This window comes from Cheilinus undulatus, linkage group 15 (assembly GCF_018320785.1).
Source record: "Cheilinus undulatus linkage group 15, ASM1832078v1, whole genome shotgun sequence".
Classification (NCBI taxonomy): domain Eukaryota; kingdom Metazoa; phylum Chordata; class Actinopteri; order Labriformes; family Labridae; genus Cheilinus; species Cheilinus undulatus.
The window spans coordinates 36,741,940-36,764,999 of NC_054879.1; the positions used below are offsets into that span (position 1 = coordinate 36,741,940).

General features: G+C 37.8%; 1 protein-coding gene across 1 annotated transcript in view; it reads right to left on the reverse strand.

The window, feature by feature from the left end:
* The window catches only part of st6gal2a (ST6 beta-galactosamide alpha-2,6-sialyltranferase 2a), a 111,806-nt gene that overhangs the window by 11,379 nt on the left and 77,367 nt on the right, over positions 1–23,060 (reverse strand). Inside the window, exons 4-6 of the mRNA XM_041807255.1 lie at positions 18,242–18,339; positions 14,537–14,638; positions 4,363–4,537 (exon numbers count right to left, since the gene is read on the reverse strand). Coding sequence (XP_041663189.1) covers positions 4,363–4,537; positions 14,537–14,638; positions 18,242–18,339 — 375 coding nt within the window. The remainder of the gene's footprint in view (positions 1–4,362; positions 4,538–14,536; positions 14,639–18,241; positions 18,340–23,060) is intronic.

Below are 23,060 nucleotides of genomic sequence, written 5' to 3' on the forward strand. Positions count from 1 at the left end.
GGTAATCACCATAGCACAATGTGATGTCAAGGGATGCTATATTTGCCATGCCCAAATTAAACCAAGAGATGAAAAACTTAAGTGGTCTAAATCCAGAACTCACTCACACATAGATCTCTGTTTTTTCATGTTTACAGCAACCTTATTCCAACATATCTAGCGTGTTTAGACACACATTTTAGATTGCACTTCACAGGGACTTTAAGTATATAGCTGTCAGAAAACCTAAACCTAACATATCACAGAAACTGAAATGCCACCAATTTTGAAGTCCTCCAAAATGTCGGAGTCCTTTTCTTGAAAGAAACTCCAGTCAGAGGGCACAGATCATCTCCTCCCCCTTGTTACCATAATGATTGGATTCCTTCAAGAAGACAAAAAATTACAAAGCAGCCTCCATGGCAACCAAGGACCCAATCCATACACTTAACTGCCTATTCTTTAGGAGTCAAGCACCCTTATCTTTGTCATTTTGTACATCTTCTACTCTTGCTTTAGCCCCATACATAGAACTGGCAAGATGAAAATAAACTATTAATCAGAATATGAAAGTTTTTAATTTATAAATAGGACATGCGTCTGACAAGAGCAACAGGGATTGTGTTTGACCTTTCATACACAGACGGCTCCTGCCAACAGCCGAGGAAAATCAATTCTTGTATTCAGCATGTAGCATAATTAATCAGTAGGCAGATTCATTTACAGTATGTGTCCAACAGAACATGACAAGAGAACATTAAAATAACCATGCATTTACTCCAATTAAAGCTGCCATTCATTTTCATCAGTGACAGTCAAAATGACCTGCTGTGGTGGACAGGAATATGCTTTTTATTGTACTCTGTTCATTTTTTTCCCTTTAAAATATTCACAAAGCTGCAGTGTTTTAGTGTGAAAACTGTGTTAATGTAACCATTATTATCTGAGTGCCTCTAAATTGATCAGGAAAACTGGTGCCTGCTGTATCCTTACACAACAGCAGACATTAACAGGAAAACAAATGAAAGCAAACATTACCGTTAGATGGAGTTTGTGCAATTCTGTCAAACAGTAGCAAGAAAATAGGTGGGTGGTAATAGGTAGAGATGCATTGATTGGGAAAATTAGGGCCAATACACACTGTTCCTTCAAATAACAATTTAGCTGATTGTCAATAGCAATCAGGATGTCTGGGCAGACAACAACTGAACAACTCTGCCCAGACATCCTTCTCCCCAGCAACATTTTCCAGCTCTTCCTAGGGGAATCCGTGGCATACTCAGGCGAGATGAGCTATACAATCCCTCCAGTCCTGGGTCGGCCCCCTGGGTCTCCTCCCAGTTGGGTGCCCCTGGAAGACCTCCACAAGGAAGCAACCAAGAGGCATCTTAATCAGATGCCCAAACCACCTTAACTGGCTCCTTTAGAGAAGAAGGAGCAGCAGCTCTATTTTGAGATACCATCGGATAACATTTTCCAGCTCTCCCTGGGGGATTCCAAGATGGACCCAGGCCAGATGAGATATATAATCCCTCCAGCAAGTCCTGGGTTTACCTGGGAAGACTTCCACAAGGAAGCAACCAGAAGGTATCTTATTTAGATGCCCAAACCACCTTAACTGTCTCTTTTCTAGATGAAGGAGCAGCAGCTTTACTTCAAGATCCCTTGGATGTCTGAGCTCCTCTGAGAGCTATCTCTAAGGCTAAGAAATCTCACTTCAGCTGCTTGAACTTGCGATCTCATTCTTTTGGTCATTACCCAAAGTTCATGACCCTAACTGAGGGTTGGAACAAAGATCAACCAGTAAATCAAAGCTTTGTCCTCTGGCTCAGCTCTGCACCTGTCAATCTCACAGCCCATTCTACCCTCACTCATCAACAAGACCTTGAGATACTTGAACTCCTTTACTCGGGGCAAAGTCACACTCTCCACTTGGATGAAAGGAGACTCTGGCCAATTGTTGAACCATGTGGGGGGTTCTGTGGGAATATGGGGTGACTTCTTCAGCCAGGTATAAAATCTATATCAAATTGACTGGAGATAAGACATAACCATTGGCTACAGATATCTCTTCATCCCCCATTATTTCCTGAAAGCTTGTATTAGCCAATAGGGCCGATACTGGCTGATACTGATGTTAAAACATGCATCGGTGCATCCCTATTAACAGCAGGTTGTTTTTCACTGTTTCTGCACTGACCAGAAAAACAACTAACAGTTACATCACAGTGAACACGAACATCCAACCATTTCCAAGTTGACATAACCATTTTTTGGGAATTCAGACAGTTCTATTCAATGTCACAATTATCTAGGCCAGGGGTTCTCAAACTGTTCAGCCAGTGACCCCAAAATAAAGGTGCCAGAGACTGGGGACACCCAATAGTCATGTACAGACAAGGCCCCACATAAGGGGGAGAGCTTTCTGGGGCCCAGTCAAACTGTGGGCTCATGGAGGTCAGCAAAATCATGGTCCATAGTAAAGTTAGGCTGTGATATCCACATTTAATATTTAACCTGAATAATAATCACTCCTGTCAAAGCAACACATATCTTTCATGTGTGCTTTAGTATATTGCCATCTTAAAACTGTAAATCCCTTTTATTAAAAACAACATTAAAATGGGTCAAAACGGCTAAAAGGGATAAAAATGACAATTATTGATGGAGAAGATGGTGAAATTGGTTTTTCAAAGCAGCAGAAGTGGGTTAGAAGTGGCAAACAGTGGGGAAAAAATGGCTAAAGTGTCAAAACCCAGCAAAAATTGTGCTAAAAGGGTTAACAGTGGCAATAATGGCTTAAAAGTCATAAAAATTGGGCAGAAAATAAGTTAAAATGGGATTAAAGGTTGCAAAGGTGAGTTTAAAGTTGCAAAAGTGTGTGGAAATGGTGGTGAAATGGTTTTAAAAGTGGGAAATATGGGCTTACACATGGGTTGAACTAGCAAAAATGGCCTCAATAAATGGTAAGATGCAGTTAAAATGGTTAAAACTTGGCATAAAAAGTGGTGAAAATGGGGTGGTTGTGGCAATATCGGGTCAACAGAGGAAACAACAGGTGGAAAGTAGCAAGAATTGGTTTAGAAGTTGCAAAAACAGGCTGAAAAAGTGGTGGAAAGGGTATAAAGTTGGCAACAGTGGCTTTACAGTGGAAAAATGGGCTTAAAATGTGGTAGAAAGAGATTAAAATATCAGAAATGGGTTAAATGTGGCAAAAATTGTAAAAGTGGATGAGAAACGTGCTGAAATTGGGTAAAATGTGGCACAATTTGTGTAAAATGACAAAAATTGGAAAAAAAAAAAAAAAAAAAGGGCTCAAATTGTGAAAGAATAAATAATATAAAGAAAAAAATAGTGCCAAAATTGGGTGGGTAAGGTTGCACAAATAAATACTTTCAACAGTGACACATTTTTCGGCTCTTAAATGAGGAAACTGTAAGCCAACAATGCTACTGTTAAAACACTCATGCATTAATACTATCAATCAATTTAAATTAATTTTTCATTCAACTAATTTTATGCATGTTTTTTTGTAAAAATAGGTAAAATATATCATTTAGAAACATTTTTTTTAAATATTTGTAGTTTTTTTAAGGCATCAGGTGACCCCCTCTCAGTGTCTTGCTACTCCGAAGGGGGGCCGGATGCCCACATTGAGAATCACTGAGGCAGTGGGTGACTGCCAATGCAAAGGTCACAACATTTCACTTCTTCCCAAAAGACCAGAGTTTTGGTGTATTAACAAAAACTAACAACACAAATCTTAGACCATGTTTTTATGTTGTCAGCATGAAAATCCACAGTGACAAGTAAAAATGACTCTTGATAAGTACATTCAACATACAAGATACAAACAAGATGAACAGGAAGAGTAATGTTCTGTCACTCAGACTTAAAAAAATTCAACCGATCATGATTGCATGTTTAATGGATTATGTCTGTGTGCAGGAAAAAAGGAAATTGAAACACTTGTAAATTATAAAATGCTGTGGACAGACATGAAATGGATATTGACAAGTGGGAGATTTTCTCAGATGAGCTTCCAGTGGTCACATTTCCACTGCCCCCCTGCTTAGATGTACTGCTATGGCGCATACTACAGAGCCCTGCTGCATACTGATACTGTAGCTATGCACAGCAAAGATAAGAATTTCATCATGCATTCGAATACATGTGAGAATATGTGCATGTCTGTGTGCTTGTATCTCCTCTAGGAGCAGGAAGGAAACGGCGAGATAAGAGTACAAATCGGACTGACTGCAGAGAACAGACGCACTGTGCATGCATACTGCCTCCATGTGTGCATGTATGGATGCAGAGTACAGACGCACTCTGCATGCATACTGCCTCCACATGTGCATGTATGGACATGTATGTACTCACCTATAAAGCCAGATGAGGGGGGATTGGGCTGGATGTTCTCCTGAGTGTTGCTCTGAATCACATCCCACAGTCTCCACAGGTAGCTGGGGTGGAGGATATAGAAGGGCTGGTCAGGATGGAGTTTGCGGTGCTCAACATATGGACCAAACAGGTTGTAGTCAGGACTGGCATACCACTGAAGAAGAAAGAGAAGAGGGCAAAATGTTACAAACATTAATAATAAACTTATATTTCTTTTAAAATTCCATTAGAATCTCATTATTGTGCCAAAAAAATAAGATTTTAAACAGCTTCAGATGATAGAAAGAAGGCATAGCCATGAAGCGTCATGTTTTGAGTAGAGGTTTTTAAATAGGCATTTTTATACCCATTTTTTCTGGTTTGGCCTTGATTATGCTGAATGTTAAGTATGCAGAGGGTTGTGTTTGGATTCTCAAGTTTCTCTTAAAACTAAAAATATTTCAAGTACAAGCAGCCTTTTGTAAAAGCACAACTGTTTTGAAAGCCAACCCTTATAAAGAATGCAAACCTGAGTGGGAGCTGAAACACCTTAAGTTTCTTCAGCAAAGTTAGTAAAACTTTTTCTCTGGTAATTAAACTTTGAGAGAGATTTAATCTTTTTAACTGGATAGAAGTAGTTGTTAACTACCAAAGAAAATATATAAATGTACAATTTTTGTATTGTAAAGTTAACTTGAAGTTTCAAGGCCTTTTATTATCTTGGATCTTCTTATTTTTTTAGTCAAAGCTTGTAAATTGAAAACCAGTAACCTCAATTAAAAAGGGGCTGTGAGTGTTGAGATGCTGGACCATGAAGAATAGATCCTTCACTGACTGGGAAAAGAAAGATGCATTTGTCATCAGAACGTAGCCAGTGAATTGGGACACAGCTCATATCAAACATCCTTTAATACTCATTTAGACTTTTGTCATTTTTGAAAAGAAAACAACTCAATGCTGTTCTTCATTCTTCTTTTAACTAAGAAATGTCGTCAAGTTCTGATAAAATTGGTGCATTAGCAGCATCCCTGCTAAGCTCTTCTGCCATTATTTCACCCCCCTCCTGTCGCTGCTTACTTACGTCACGACTGAGCCGCACCCAAAAGTACTGACCCTCCATGCTGATTAGTCCTGTCACTTTCTAACCGGGCCCAAACAGTTCAGACGGGTGCTTTGGAAGATGGATTCGCCAGTGATAAACACAGAAACAGGCGTATCCCTATGCTTTGCAAGGTTAACGAACAGTGGCTTAATTAAGCGCTATTAGCTTTAGCAAAAGCTAACAAAGCTTCACACGCTATATGTATTAGTGTCACTTTGTAAGCCAATGTGGCTCCATTAGCTTTAGCTAAAGCTAACAACACTAAAACAAGCCACCATTCACATACCTACTTCTATAAAGGGTCTAGCTTTAGCATAATCTGACATAGCTAACATAGTTTTGTTTGCTTTTTTAGCTTAAGATGTAACTCTGTTATCTACATTGCTACCATAGCTTCATTAGCTTTAGCCTTAGCTATGTTAGCTGCGTAAGAGTGTTTTTTGTGGGATAAGCTTTTTTTTCCTGTCAATAGACTGCATACACATTTTTATTAAACATTCTGTAACAGATTGTGCAAGTAAGGTTTTTGACTTTTAACTGTTTTAGCTTTAGATTTAGCTATGTAGTTCTGTTAACTACACAGCTACCATAGCTTCATTAGCTTTAGCTTTAGCTGCTCAGAGTGCTTTCATGAAGGACAAGCTTTTTAATTCCTGCAAAATTAGACCGTTTACTCGTCTTTATTAAACATTCTATAACAGGTTGTGACAGGGTCAGGCTTTTGACTTTCAATTGTTTTAGCTTTAGATTTAGCTATGTAGTTCTTTTAACTACCTTACTACCATAGCTTCATTAGCTTTAGCTGCCTTATCTGCTTAGAGAGTTTTCAAGGAGGATGAGCTTTTTTTATCCCTGCAAAATTAGACCGTTTACTAGTCTTTATAAAACAGTCTGTAACAGGTTGTGCAGGTCAGGTTTTTGATGTTTACCTTTTGGTAGCCTAAACCTGACCAAAAGGTTACGTTTTCCCCAGGGTTTAACTGAGACTCAAGATAACTGCACAAAGCCAACACCTACCAGCAGATCAAACAGGATTTTCAAAAACAGCGACAGGTAACCACAAAAGCTGACATCAATAGGCTTTGGCAGCCTATATGTTTGAGAAAATGTTACCTCCTGTGGGTTTGTCCTGGACATATTTTCTGTGAGGTGCTGTGTTTGTCTGATTTTCACAACTTTTCCTTTTTTACCTATTTTAGATCAGAAGAGCAGCAGGACGGATCCTCTTTATTAAAATATGGAATTGTGCTAATAGTGGTCTTCTGTTGTATTATCAATCTGTCTTTTGTTGACTTTATTAAGATGACTCACTAACTCTCTTGACTCAGCATAACACACGACACACTCCACGGCTGACCAACACTAAGTCCCACCTTGTAACATCACTTATTGTGTTGATGACGCTCATGTATCCTTACGCCTTTTACTGCATGAAATAGATTACAATACACTTATGTGGGACTATGTAAAGCTTAGTGCTGTTTTTTCATTTCATTATTTTAGCTGTAACTAAGTAACTAGTAAAGTATAATGGATTCAGTTCTTTCTGAGTAACCGCCCCAACACTGAACATCATTTTGCAGCAAATTTCCCTACATAACATAACCAGAAGTTAGCTCATCACTTACATTAAAGCTAACTGCAGCTTCATAACGTTAGCTCATCAAATCATCTTTTTGACTTTGTCTTTTTGTTTTTTTCGACAATCAGACATCAGTGTAAGTGTGGCAAAAGGCATGCCGACTGTTTGTCCAAGCGAGCTAAGAGCCTGGGTCCTGGCGCTGTGTCAACTGTAAATTTACACCTGAGAGAATATTCAACTATGTTAGAGAATGGTATGATATCACAAATAACTACTTTGATCTAGGTTTTGTGTAACACAGTGTTGCCCTGTCCTGCTGTACAACCATTACTCTTACCAGCATTATTCTGTCTTTATGGAAGCCTTTTTTTTTTGTCTTATTGTTATTTTTCTGATTATTTTAAAGGAAATGGGCCTTAAATTGGGATGGGCTTTAACTTGAAGTTTTACCATATTTTTGAGGTGTGATGTTTTGTTTGAAATAGCCCTTTAAGTAAATATGTGATAGACTACTGAATGGGAAGAAGGCCATTGTGTGAATGAAAAATCAGATAATTAGTGCTCATGGTGTAGCCAGTTTAACAGCTACTGAGGGGAATGTAAAGTCGGCATGTAAAAGCTCATCACTGGAAGGTTGGCAAAGTATGAATGTAGAAGAGACAAACAGCTGAAATATATCCAGACACAGGCAGAGAAGCCTTAAGCTGATTTCAGTCTCATTGTTCTTTCATCTCTGAACTCATGATAGACACAGAAGCTTTCATCAGAGCTGAAAAACATATTTCCTTACATGTGCATAATCGTTGGATGGCATATGGCACCAAACAACTGAGATGGAAAATCGTACCTTTTGCAAATACACAACAGGAAGACACACAGCCTTTAATAATAACCTGACACATTATAATGCTCTACTTGACTGATTTTAAAGACTTCACTCTAAAAGACAAGCATTTAAATTCTGTTATATAAGTGGAACATTTTTACTTCCGTTTTATTCAGGTGTCGTGCTGTTTGCTTCTACATCTGCTGCTGTTCTGCACTACAAGTAAGTCCATTTTCACAGCAGGTGGGGAAACATTTCACTTAAATTATTCATATTTGATTTTTATTATTACCTTGAGATAAATAATTCATGACATACATGGTGTGGCACTGAACAAAACAGAACTAAAAAAAGTTACAGTCGCAGCTACCAACATGTTTGCCACATTGCAGACATTGAGTCATCCCTGGTGTAGATGTGCTTGATGCATGTATAGATGCTGCACCTACAATGGCACATCCTATACTCAAGTCCAACCTTGGCAACACAATGAGGAAAAATAAGAGGGAAAGCTATGAAACAAGAAACAGCAGATTTCATAAACATTGCAGATCTCCCTTCACACATTCATATCACACAACAGAATAGGATGTAAACAATGAAAGTTCCCCATTTATCTCTATACTATACAGTCACGGATGAAAGTATTGGCACCCCTGGAATTTTTCCAAAAAATACACAATTTCTCCTAAGAAGTTGTTGCAATTACAAGTGCTTTTGGTATGCATGTTTATTTTCTTTATGTGCATTGGAACAACACACAAAAAAAAAAACTAAAAACAAAAGAAAAAAGCCAAAATTGACCTAATTTTATACAAAACTCAAAAAATAGGCCGCGCAGAATTGTTTGCAACCTAGACTTGATATTTGGTTGCACACCCTTGGGAAAAAATAACTGAAGCCAACCGCTTCCTATAACCATCAACCAGCCTCTTACACCTCTCAACTGGAATTTTGGACCACTCTTCTTTTGCAAACTGCTTCAAGTCTCTCAGATTTGAAGGGTGCCTTCTTGTAACAGCGATTTTGAGATCTCTCCATACGTGTTCAATGGTATTTAGATCCGGACTCATTGCTGGCCACTTCAGAACTCTCCAGTGCTTTGTCTCTAACCATTTCTTGGTGCTTTTTAAGGTACAGTTGCAAGAAAAAGTATGTGAACCCTTTTGGATTTCTTGGATTTCTGCATAAATTGGTTATAAAATGTGTTCTGATCTTCATCTAAGTCACAACAATAGACAAACACAGTCTGCTTAAACTAATACCATGCAAAAAATGATATGTTTTCATGTTTTTATTGAACAAAACATGTAAACATTCACAGTGCAAGGTGGACAAAGTATGTGAACCCCTAGGCTAATGACTTCTCCAAGAGCTAATTGAAGCCAGGAGTCAGCCAACCTGGAGTCCAATCACTGTGATGAGATTGGATGTGTTGGTTAAAGCTGCCCTGCCCTATAAAAAACACACACCAGTTTTAAGTTTGCGGTTCTCAAGAAGCATTAGCTGATGTGAACCATGTCTGGCACAAAAGAGCTCTCAGAAGACCTACGATCAAGAATTGTTGACTTGCACGAAGCTGGAAAGGGTTACAGAAGTATCTCTAAAAGCCTTGATGTTCATGTGTCCACGGTAAGACAGACTGTCTACAAATGGAGAAAGTTCAGCACTGTTGCTACTCTCCCTAGGCGTGGGTGTCCTGTAAAGATGACTGCAAGAGCACAGCACAGAATGCTTAATGAGGTGAAGAAGAATCCTAGAATGTCAGCTAGAGACTTACAGAACTCTCTGGCACATGCTAACATTTGTGTTGACAAATCTACAGTAAGTAAAAAATTAAACAAGAATGGAGTGAATGGAGAATGACAGCACACCAACATCAAAACCTCATCCCAACTGTGAAATATGGTGGAGGGGCCATCATGGTTTGGGGCTGCTTTGCTGCCTCAGGGCCTGGACGGATTGCTGTCATTGACGGAAAAATGACTTCCCAAATCTATCAAGACATTTTGCAGGAAAACTTAAGACCATCTGTCAACATCTGTCCAATCTTTTGATAGTCTCCAGATTTAATGATTAGTTGCACACAGCTAAGGCACCCAGTGCCAGAGGCAGCAAAACAACTCCAAAACATGAACCTCCACCATGTTTAACTGTAGGTACTGTGTTCTTTTCTCTGGAGGCCTCATTCCGTTTTCTGTTAACAGTAGAATGACGTGATTTTCCAAAAAGTTCTACCTTAGTCTCATCTGTCCACAAAATGTTCTCCCAGAAGGATTGAGGCTTACTCAGATACATTTTTGCAAACTCCAGTCTGGCTTTTTTATGTCTCTTTGTTGGGGGGAGGGGAAGAAAAAGTTTGGGAACCACTGGTCTAGCAGAAGGCATATTAAATAAATGTGGGTACTTTGGCTTCAATTTTGTGCAGTGGAAAGAGATGCAGATGTGTTGTCTGTTTTTATATACAGTCAGTGATTTCACCTCTTCCTTCACAAATTCAAGGCACAAGTCCAGGGGTTACATGAGCGCCCTTTGTTAATCAGTCCATTTCATTCTGCCATCATAGAAACAAAGGTTTTGTCTGAGGCAAGAAGACGGCCTGTCAGAGTCTGTTTCTTGTCAAATTTAAGGGGCAATGAGTCCTTCAAATGTTGAAAACCCTATCAGCCTCTGCCTGTCTGATTTGACAAGCTGACAGTGAGCAACAAAAAAACAAGCATGTCAGACTCATCAAAGCAGCTGGGAAAGTTATAAGCCTCTGACAGAAATCATTAGAAGCAGTGCAAGATGCTGTGTGCAGAGAAGAGCTGTCTATTATTGATGACACTGAATTATACCTGTGTTATGAATCAGATGATGCTGCCTGTACCTCTAGTTCAGGGAATCCTTTTTATCATGGGAGCTTTTGTTTAGCTGTGAACAAAAAAAACTTACAAAGATGGAATTCATCATTCAGGTTGTACTTCTGTACACCTTTCTATGTGGAGTCCACAGCTTTATCATGAGAGATGTTTCTGTCTTTCATTGGAGAAACAAAGAGAATGTTCTGCCCTGCTGGATAAACAAGCTTATTCAATTTATTCTATAATTCTTTAGGACCCATTGAACATACCGTGCCTGTTCTGTGCAATACAATGGATCAAACTATAAACACAGGGATGCAATCACACTGTCACTCATTGATGGTAATAAAGGTCAGTTAGAATGGATTGAGGACAGAAACACATAATCATATCATTTATTGTCATCACGATACAAAAAAACTGGGATTTTTTCACTAAATTGTTACAACTCTAATTTCCTCGATGAGACGTCAAAAAGGCTTAATTAATGTTCATTTGCTGTTATTCACAAAGCAAGGAGAGCCTGATAAATACTGGCTATTCAACAGAGCCACAATAAAACTCTACCACAGAATGAATTAAGAATGACTGTGAATCCAAAATGGCACATCTACATTTATACAATACTGTATGTATGCCATGTGAACATGATGTAATTAACAGTGTAAGGTTTATTCAACAGGAATTATCACATACACTATATGGACAAAAGTATTCAGCTGCCTATAACACCAACAGGAACTGTAATGACTTTGTTTTCAAGGACATGTGTTAGCTATAACAGCATCCACTCCTCTTGGAAGACTTCCCTCAAGATTTTGAAGTGTTTTTGTTGGAATTTGTGCCCATTCATTCTGTAAAGCATTTATGCGGCATTTCCCTAAACTGTTGCCTCAAAGTTGGAAGCATAGCATTGTCCAAAACGTCTTGGTATGCTGAGCATTAAGGTTAACCTTTACTGGAGATAAGTGGCCTAGCCCAAACCCTGAAAAACAGCCCCATACCATTATCCCTTCTCAACCAAACTTCACAGTTGGTGTCTCAGTCTCAGACTCAGAATCACAACTGTTGCAAATGTAGCTAGGATAGCTTTGACTAAAATTTACAAAGCTTAAGCGAGCAACCATTCCTGTAACTTCTTCTAAAATGGGCCAAGCTTGTCAAATATAGCATAATCTAACGTACCTAGCTGTGTTTGCTTTAGCTTTGTTAGCTGTGTAGCTATGTTAACTATGTAGCTTATATAGCTAACATAGCTTCATTTGATGTGGTGTCATTAGTTATGTAGCCATGTTACCTACATACCTTACATAGCTAATGTAGCATCTTTTGCTTTAGTGTTGTTGGTTATGTAGCTACGTAAGCTACATAGCTTACATAGCTTACATAGCTAATGTAGCTTCTTTTGCTTTATTGTTGTTAGTTATGAAGCTACATTACCTAAGTAACTTATGTAGGTAACATAGCTTCATTTGCTTTGGTGTCATTAGTTATGTAGCCATGTTACCTACATACCTAACATAGCTAATGAAGCTTTCTTAGCTACTTTTGTAGCTATGTTACCTACATAGCTTACATAGCTTCAGCTGTTTTAGTGCGCTTAGTTATGAAGCTACGTTACCTACACAGCTTACATAGCCAACATAGGTTCCTTTGCTTAAGTGTTGTTAATTATGAAGGTACATTACTTACATTGTTACATAGCTGACAGATTTTTATGCTTTAGCGATATTAGTTATGAAGCTACCTTGCCTACGTAGCTTATGTAGCTAACATAGCTTCATTTACTTTGGTGTCATTAGTTATGTACCTATGTTACCCACATGACTTACATAGCTAATATAGCTTCTTTTGCTTTAGTTTTGTTACTTTTGTAGCTATATTACCTACATGGCTTCCATACCTACTGCTGATTTAGTGTGCTTAGTTATGAACCTGTTACCTAAACAGCTTACATAACAAAGCTTTCTTGCTTTAGCATCATTAGTTGTGAAGGTATCTTACCTACACAGCTTACATAGCTAACATAGCTAACATAGCATTTTTTTTCTTTAGTGTTGTTAATTTTGTAGCTATGTTACCCACATAGCTTACTTAGCTTCTGTTGATTTGGTGTGCTTAGTTATGCAGCTACTTTACCTACACAGTTGACATATCTAGCAAAGCTGTCTTTGCTTTAGCGTTGTTAGTTATGAAGATTTGTTACCTACACAGCTTACATAGCTAACATAGCATTTTATGCTTTAGTGTCGTTAGTTATGAAGCTACATTACCTATGTAGCTTATGTAGCTAACATAGCTTCTTTTGCTTTGGTGTCATTAGTTATGAAGCTGCGTTACCTACATAGCTAATGTAGCTTCATTTGCTTTAGTGTCATTTGTTATGTAGCCATATTACCTACGTACCTTAAACAGCTAATGTAGCTTCTTTTGCTTTAGTGTTGTTACTATTGTAGCTACATTACCTATATAGCTTACATAGCTTTCTTTGCTTTAGTGTTGTTAGTTATGAAGCTACATTACCTACACAGCTTATATAGCCAACAAAGCTTTCTTTGCTTTAGCGTCATTAGTTAAGAAGGTAGGTTACCTACACAGCTTACATAGCATTTTATGCTTTAGCTCTGTTACCTGTGTAGCTTATGTAGTTAACATAGCGTCATGAGCTTTAGCCTTAGCTATGCTAGAGTGTTTTCATGGAGGAAAACCTTTTTATCTGTAAGCAGACTGTTTACGTTACAAGCAGAGCTGGATGGGGGAATGGAGGAATTCTAAATAGAATAGATGTAATTCCTAAATGATAAAAGCCAATTAAAAACACATTAAAACTGAGTCTGCGCTTCAGTTGCATATTGATTGCTTTATTATAAATCCATTTTGGTGGAAAATAAAAGCAAAATAATCAAAATTGACACTGTCATAATAATTATGGACCTAACTATATGGTTACTCTGCAGTATTTTCAGAGGCTACTAGCTACCATAAGTTGTGGCTAAAGAGGACTACAAAGCTGTAGAGGAAAAAAGGCAGTCAGCAGTGAAACAGTTGTGTACTTTGAAAAACAGACAGATCAATCGCCTAGAAAAAAAATCCCTCCTCTCCTTTGTGTGACATTGCTGGTTTTTTCCAGCTTAAGCTCTTCTGTGTGGTTTCAAAAAAAAGTCGCCACACTATGCTGAATGCATGTTTGTACACTTGCTATTGATCTGATAAACCTGAACATGGTTTACTCTATAATTAAGTGAGCCATTAAAGTGTTGGGAGAAATAAATTACCTCCGCTCCATCCCATCAGGCTGCACAGCAACAACCAGCTGCTCTTACAGAGAACTAAAGGTCAACTTATTTCATAAGACAAGTGCTTCTATTATTAAGCCATGAAAAAATTAAGCGGCAGAGGTAAATCAATAGGAACAGACAAGGACATTTTTAATATTCCCACAACATAGCAAGTGGCCAAATAACTCAAATCCTGAAAGCCGCAGAGTAGAATGTAAATCAACTCTAATTGCAAAGATCCTTTTTTCAGGATATTAACCTGAATGCTTCAGTCCTCACAGGAGTCCATATGATCTTATTGACTGTGGCAGCGGACTGTTCCGCAAATTATAATTAAAAGGAAGAACAAAGACGAGGAGGAGGAGGGAGGGGGAGAAAAATATGAAAGAGGGAGTCACACAATGAAAGCCTTCCAAGCTTTGTTCTGGCTACCTATACATGAATAAAAATGGATATAATTCATCAATTTATATGCTAAACAAATTTGTTGTGTGTGTTTTATGAGAAACAGGCTCGTATGATACGTAGAAAAGGCAAACATACCTTCTGCAGGTTGAGAGTGTAAGGCGCAGGGTCCCAGGCCACCAGAGTCACATTCTTGTAAATGGAGCGCGTGTTGAACTGATGGCGAGGATTGGCCAAAATCTGTCAAGGCAGGAATACAACACATCCAAAATCACAATAAACGGGATATAATAATGGAAAAATAGATAAACAAATAAGCATTGGTTTGAGTGAATCGCGATAAAACGGATTAAAAGCTAGATAAAACAGAGTCAGAGAATAGATTTGTGCAACGCTTAGATAAAATATCTCAAAGCATACTAGAGTTACTACATCCACAAGTAAGAAATAAACATGAGGTACAGTGACCTTGACCTTTTATCTTTGAAAATCCAGAGGGGACGCATGCATGTGCGAGTGCTCTCTAACGCTCCCCCAAGCAGCCAGAGGACACATGCAGGTGTCCGAGGTCACATGAAGATGAGGAAGTGACATCTCCTCTCACAGCATGTGAAGCATCACAGAAAAGTTCTACTTTAATTAGGCTATTTCATTTAGTCATTTCTTCAGCATTTTAATCTGCCAATATGTGGCCGATGGTTCAAGGGAAACAAGTTCTGCAATCCTCTGGTTCTGATCAGTAACAGCTGGAGATGATTTAACTGAATCAATTAAGAAATGTAAAGGTAAACTGTTTAAAATATAAGGGAATGCTTTACTTATTCATTCATGGGTATCAGACTCCAGGGGGCCAAATACTTTTGCACACCACACTTTTCAGATTTCTATTTGTAAAAAATTTTGAAAGCCATGAACAATTGTCCTTTCAGTTCACAATTATGCACCACTTTTTGTTGATCTATCACATGAAATCCCAATAAAATATGTTTATGTTTATGGTTGTAAAGTGAAGAAATGTGGAAAAGTTCAAGGGGTATGAATACTGTAGTAATGGGGTCTTATTCTACATCACCCTTCCTCTGGTCCTGTACATTTTGATTAACTTTCTGGGAAATTTCAAGGTTAATTCTGCACGGACTGTAATGAAATGCTCTGGTTATGTGGTCATATTTCACATTTTATTTTCATGAACTGTTAATGGGGTCAAGAAAATTACAATAGATTGTTATTCTACCTGCCTGTATCAAGAGATTATTGTACTGTATCCTTTCTGTTAAAATTTCAAGGTAAATTCTGCCTTATATTATAGTATAGTGTCATCATAGTTAACATTTTATTTTGAAACATTCTTAGTGGGAGAGAAGAAAATGACAATTGATTCTTACTTGACATTTCCCTGGTTCAGATCAATAAAAGTGTAGATATTCTTTTTACTGTATCCTTTCTGAGAAAACTAAAGCAAACTTCTCCCCAAATTGTAAGAGAATGCTGTGATAATGTCCTCATAAGCATTTTACTTTCAAACATTTTAATAGATGACAAAAATCTTTCATTTGATTCTTATGTACATTTCCCTGGCTCAGCCCCTGTAAACTTGAGGTTTGCTTCCTAAGAAAACTAACTGTTTAACATTTCTGCCCAAATTGTAATAGACTGCTTTGATGATTTAACCACATTTAGTTTTTTATTCTTGTTTTAATCTTTTATGTTGGGACGTTTTGCCCTTAGCAGAGAAATAGGACAGTGGACAAGGCCTGAAACAGGGGCGAGAGAGTGACGAATGACTAGTAGTGAAACAACAACCTGCTGAAATTGATCTGCTCCCCATTTAACATTTTATTTTAAAGAAATCCTTATAGGTGACAAGAAAATTACATGGATTTTTAAATCTTGAAATGATTTTACTTTATACTTCCTATGAAAATTAAGGGTAAATTCTGCTCAAATTGTAAAGGAAGGATGTGATAATTTAGTCATATTAGCATTTTATTTTGAAAAATACTTCATAGGTGAAAAGACTGACAATTGAGTTTTATTTGACATTTCCCTGGCTCTGATCAAGGAAATTTAAAGATCATTTAACCGTTTGCTATCTGTGAAAATTAAAGGTAGATTCTGCCCAGACTGTAGAGAAATTCTGTGATAATGTTGTAGCATTTGGCATTTTATTGTGAAGAATTCACAACAGGTGAAACAAATCTTTCAGTGGATTTTCATTCCGAATGTTTTTTGTTCTGTCCCTCTAATCTGGGGATGACTTTAATGTTTACCTCCTAAGAAAATTGCAAATGGGATGCTTAGATAAGAGAATACACTAGATGCTAATTCTTCGTTCTTTGCTCTGGTTAAAATTATTTTACTTTGTGCTTCCTGTAATGTTTTAGTTACATTATGCTCAAACTGTTAAGGAATGCTGCGATGATACAGTTTTCTTTCACATTTTATTTTGAGACTTTCTTAAAACCTGACAAGAAAATGTAAATGGATTCTTATTTCTTAATTTTGAGATGATTATGCTTTCAGAGTAAACTAAAGCTAAATTCTACTTAAACTGTAATAGACTGCTTGGGCGTAGCCAAATTTAATATTATATTTTGAACAATTCTGAAATATTGAGAAGAATTTTTCTATGGATTTATAATCTACACGTCCCTTTAAATTTAGAGAGGACGTTAGTAAAGTTGGGGTTTGAATAAAGGGGAACCAGAATGTTCTGTGAGTTACTGAGCCACTGAATTAAGGATATCATTGTTCTGAATCACCAATTCTACTAACACCTTTGAGAAATTGTTTAATTAAGGAGCTCTAAAATAACAGTTACAGCTGCTTAAAAGTACTATGTGCTTAGATCAGGGCTGTAACAACTGGGTGACTGTGGCTCAGTAGGTAGAGTCGATAGCTCCCACTGCTTCGTCAGTGGCGTTAAATGGGAATGGATGTGTATGAATGGGGCTAGCTAATATTGGCTAATTTTCAATAGCAAACTCTGTCATCAGTGTATGAATGTGGAGTGAATGGATTAGGGTACGAATGCGTAGGTGTGACCTGTGGTGTAAAAGTGCTTTGAGTAGTCAGATGACTAGAAAAGCGCTACACAAGCTCAAGTCCATTTACCATTAACAGTGAATTGATAAACTCTAATTAAAAGTGTTTGAGATCAATTTATTTTGTTGCCAAACAGCATGGAGTTGTTTAGTCACACTCAGGCAGTTGATAAATTCAACTTCAGTCGTGATAAATACAAAATCTGAGAATCTATAACTGCAACAGTTTTCCCATAATAAAGATGAGACATTGATCTTTGATCATAAAAACTCCAGCAGAATCCATGTTTTAGTCTTGGTTATGAGACTGAGATATTAAAAGCATTGTTAGTTGCAGCTCTGGCTAGTTCAATGACATTTCTAAAGCTGCATGAGTTTGCTCATCTCTGGGTTAAGTTTCTGCTTTAGTTTAGCCACGGACTACATGGAAGTACTTTAGAGTAAAAGGTTTGAAAATGTGTAGTAAGAAATCTGAAATTTTCTCAAATAAAAAGCATGAATCAAGTCGTGACGCCTTTGTCCATTCTACGGTGAATAAAGGCACAGAATGCTGAAAATGTGCCATTAATGATCATTTTTATTCCATTAAATTGAATTGCATACATTTCTACAGAACTACGTCAACACTAACAAATGAATCAACATCCACTGTCAGAAAAATAACCTTGCAAGTCATAATTTATTGATATTTCCATCATCTGCTCTTCCACTGATCTCCCCATGTGTTTCAGTGAGTGACACAGCTCCCTGCACTGCATCAATGATTCATTTTCATGCATCACACAATGCTGTCACTCACCTGTGAGTTTATGATGCGGATAGTGGTTTTGTTCCCCACATCTCGCTCGTATCCCTCAGTGGGCGCTGTGTTGAACCGTAAAACTGCATCATGGGTATCTGAGAGGAAAAACAACCAGAACATCGGCATTGTTAGAACGACTCGAAGGAAAATAGGGCAAACACAATACAGTAATAAAGAAGTTCACATATTTCTATGTCTGTGTACATTGCTGAGGTTGTTTAACCTCTCATGGTTTTGCTTCTGTCATGTTTTCCCAAGTCACCAGACTTAGAAACTAACAGCTGAAAGAGAAAAATGTAAAGAAGGAGGTAGAAACAATAGAAAAGTGATGCATTCACAAGTTTTAACATTTTTTTGAATAGAAAGGAAGAGGTGCGTCTAGTATGTGTGCAGTAGCCTGCAGGTGTAGTCATGCTTTAAGCATGGGGCTCTATATGAGCTTATATTGTATTTACATGCAGGCTGTCTTAAAGATGATTTATACACCAATTTAATAGAAGGAGGAAGATTCTTTTCTGTGGGCTACTAATGCTGGCTATAAACAATGGAGTCCAGGGATCTAATTCCATTTTGCTGATAGTGATTTTTGTGTAGTTCAACTTTTATAGCTGTCTCAAGTTTTAAAAGCATTGAATAAAAAAGTTACATGTGTAGCAGTTATAATGATTCAACTTACTAGAATTTATCTTTGATTCATTATTCTAAAAGTTTAAATATTGTCTATAATCTTAATAAATCTGAGTAATGCAGGGAATTAAAAAAGATTTTCAGTTAAAATCAAGCATATCTAAAAATGTTAACAAACTGCGGTTTGAACTTTTTGGTAAAGTATGACAATGATATGAACACTGGGAAAGTACCTTTTTAGCACGGATGCACAGTATTGGATCTTTGCCCAAAAAAGAAACACCTACAAGTGCATCTCAAAAAATTTGTGAATATCAGAAAAGTTTTCATTTTTCACCATGATTTGCTTCAGAATTTTTTACATTTTTTTATTTAACCTTTATTTAACCAGGAGAAAACCTTATTGAGATCAAAGGGAATATGTTACACAAAAATCACTTTTTCAGGCTTTTCTAACACAAATATGTGCCTTTGGCCTGTCCACAATCCCCTCAAGAACCAGAAGAATCCCCCCCCTCTACCTTTCAGAAAATGTGTGCTGAAACAAGCCGTTCTCACATTTTCCCCTCATGATGTCACGTGGGGAGTTAACAGCGCCCCCAGGTTTGGTTGGCCCTCTCCGCTTGGAAGAAAGTTCCACCCTCCTCTCCTTTTCCTCCTCCCAGCTGCCAACTGAGAGGAGGAACAGGAGAGCCACATCCATTAAGCTACATCCACCTTCTGAAAGGGGCGGAGTCAGACAGCCCAGTAACATTTAAAGCCACAGAAACAGCTCATTCTGAGCAGGGCCGTAAAACAGGGTTTTTAGGCATACAGAAATCCAATACTGGAGTGTTTTTTCAGCACCAAACTTCACAGGTATGTATTGGCGACCTCTGAGACCAATATAAACTTGTCTTAAAAGGGTAAAATATGTCCCCTTTAAAAATCTCTTTTTATATGTCCTGGCCAAGACAGCAGCAGCGAACAGAGTCCCAGACAGGCAAAAAAAAAAAAAAAGAAAAAGTCATACACAAATACCATAATACAAGATATATTAAACTTCCATAAATTCTAGATAAATAAATAAATAAACATTTCAAGATATCTTTTGTTTTTATCTTGAAAATTATGGCATACAAATCCTAACAAATAAAAATCCACTACCTCAAAATATCAGAGTATTATGAAAAAGTCTAATTATCAGAAGTTTCCTGAGCTTTCATTCTCTTTCTCTGGTTCAGTACACACAACCACAATCATAGGGAAGACTGCTGACTTAAAGAAAGGGGGGGCTTTGTCTGCAGATATTATATACAAATATTAAGTAAAACTATGATAAAGCACTTAATAAACAGTTTAAACAGTGGGTTTTTGGTAAGAAAAACGTGAAGAGCCACTTCCTTAGGGTTTTATCAATGAAACAGTTAAAGGGATGTTGATTTTTGGCAACATAGGATGCCATACATTTTTTGTAAAAGGTCTTTGGGGGGCTCAGATTGACTTCGACATAAGTAGGGGGACTCCAGTGAAAAATGGTTGGGAACCACCGCCTTAAATCATATTGACAAACAAAACTGTGCTATGCTTCACCACAGGGATGATGATGGCCTCAGCCCAGCACAGTAAATTAATACAGCTGTGAAAAATGCTTAAATGTAAAAGGCTTGCATGAGACAAATGAAAGAGCTACACAAGTGTGGTCAGCAAAATACTCGAAATATTAGGGGAAAAAAACCCAGTTCTACTGCAAATTCCCACCTGCGAATGATTAATGACTGTTTATGAATTTGTCGATTCAGCTTTATCTCAGCATGAGCATGATGTTATTATTGCATCTGGTAACACTGACTTCTGCATGCAGCTTTTCCAGAGCATCCCCGCCAAGCAGACACACCCTTCATAAAGCTATGTCTGTGTAGCATGTACAATGAATTTCCCATTTAGGGAATTAATAAAGTATGTTGACTTATCTTTACACGTACATCTGGGAAAGAGAAGTAGGCACACATGTAGTTTGTAACCAGGAGAGCTCAGGCGTACTCACAGAGATGTTTTCAAAGCCTCCTCATGCTGCTCATTCTCCAGAGCAGTCTTTTGTGCACTAAACGCAGTCATTTACCATAAGTCTGAAAAGACTTCATTACAGCTTCCTGATGACACATTGTTTCAGGCGCTGACTCTGAATAAAGCCAAAAGACATCTAAAAGACTGACGCCAATCCTCCCTTTTTTCTACCACCTTTCAGCACCCACCCTTAACCTTGAGCTAAGAGACTCTTTTATGTCTTTACAGAATATTTCTTGAATGTTCCTCCACATTTCCTTGAATCTCTCTGTCTAAAAATTCTTCTTTTGATTTGGTTGTCTTCAATCTCAAAATGAACAGGAATTGCAAAATAATGCAAACATCTCATCATAGTGCCCCTGACTGGCAACAGGAAGTGACACAATTGGGTCCCTTGTTTATTCTTCTTACTGTGGTTAATCTAAACTTTTTAAATAAAGGCCTCAATATGTGTCAACAACACTCATTCATTAAAGGATGCCTCAATGACGACGTCAAGCATTTCCATATTTCGCCATTTAACAGGAAGTTGCAGCGTCTTATCTGATTGGTTTCAAATTTCACACGTATGATCACAGTCTGCTCTTTGACACATTTAAATTTTAATTTTATGTTTTTCTTTGCGCCAACCACTGTAAAAAGCAAGTATCATCTCTAACATAAAACTTTCATCTTCTTGCACTTTAAACAATACCTAACAGTCCTGCCCTCTCTTTAATCATTCTTGAATCATTTTTTGTGCAATCTTTAAAACATTGAAGTACCACTGAAAGCAATGAGAAGAGTTTTACATTGTTGAATAAGTCTGGACAAGAGTGCATTCAACTGCTGTACACTTATCACATAAAGGTGAAGGTCAGGGGAATATCCTGAGTTTGGGTGTTTTCACATTTGGCAGGACTGTTTCACACAAAGCAAAGGCACAATCCCTCCTCCTTCTCTCTGGCGAAGTTGAAAACTTCAGCTGTAAATGATTGAATGTGGCAAATGTCACTTTATATCAAAAGATCTTATTTAGTAACTCCACAGACTCCACTGTCCTGATTCCATATCTATGACAGCTGGAAGGAAGGCAGGTTAAATCAAATTAGGAATGAACTAAACTGACGTTTGGTAGCTTGCAGAATTGTCTAATTTAATTCCAGATTTTCTGGGAATGAACAGGACAAAGGGATCTTTAAAGGGGACATATTTTACCCCTTTAGGAAGAGCTTATATTGTTCTCAGAGGTCCTTAAAACATGACTGTGAAGTTTTTTGCTGAAAAAAAACTGTAATATTAGATTTCTGCATGTCTAAAAACCCTCTCTGTTTCAGCCCTGCTCAGAACGAGCCGTTTCTGTGTCTGTGGCTGTAAATGTTAATGAGCTATCTGACTCCACCCCTGACCATGCCCCTCTCAGGAAATGTATGTGGGACTACTGATGACACTTTTAGCCAAAGTTTAGGACCTGATTGGGATTTGAACCATCAGTCTCCCAGACTATAGTCAGCAGGGTAACCCACTGAGTTAGCCAGCATCTCAGCTGGTAGCTGAGAGGATCAGTGCAGGAGGGTGACCCAAACCTGGGGGTGGGTGCTTACTTCCCATATGAGGTCACTGAGAACGGCTTGTTTCAGTACATATTTTCTGAAAGGTGGAGAAAGAGAGGGGGAGAGGGAATGGATTTTTCTGGTACTTGAGGGGATTGTGGACAGGCCAGGGGCCCATATTTGTGTTAGAAAAGCCTGAAAAAGTGATTTTTGCATAATATGTCCCCTTTAAGGACTGCATGAGAGTAAAAAAAAAAAAACACAATATGGGATGGAAGATTTTAAAACTAAGCCTTTTCTATGTCCAAACATGAGGTGAGAGTATGAGTGGTCCTATATTTATATGTATGCAGCCATTATGACATAACTCTAATCTTAGCTGACCTGTAATGATGTCCAAACATGGTGGCCATAAGCCTCCTATTGCCTTTGGTTTCAAAGATGACATTTATGATACTGTGTGCTTATCTCCCACAGATACAGAGCATTATGATAGAAGTAACTGTCTTAGAGGGGACCAAGGGATGAAGATAGGAACATTTAAAATGAACACAGCAATCTCTGCAAAAGAAAATCATCTTGAACCATGGTTGATTTTATTTTTTGTTTTT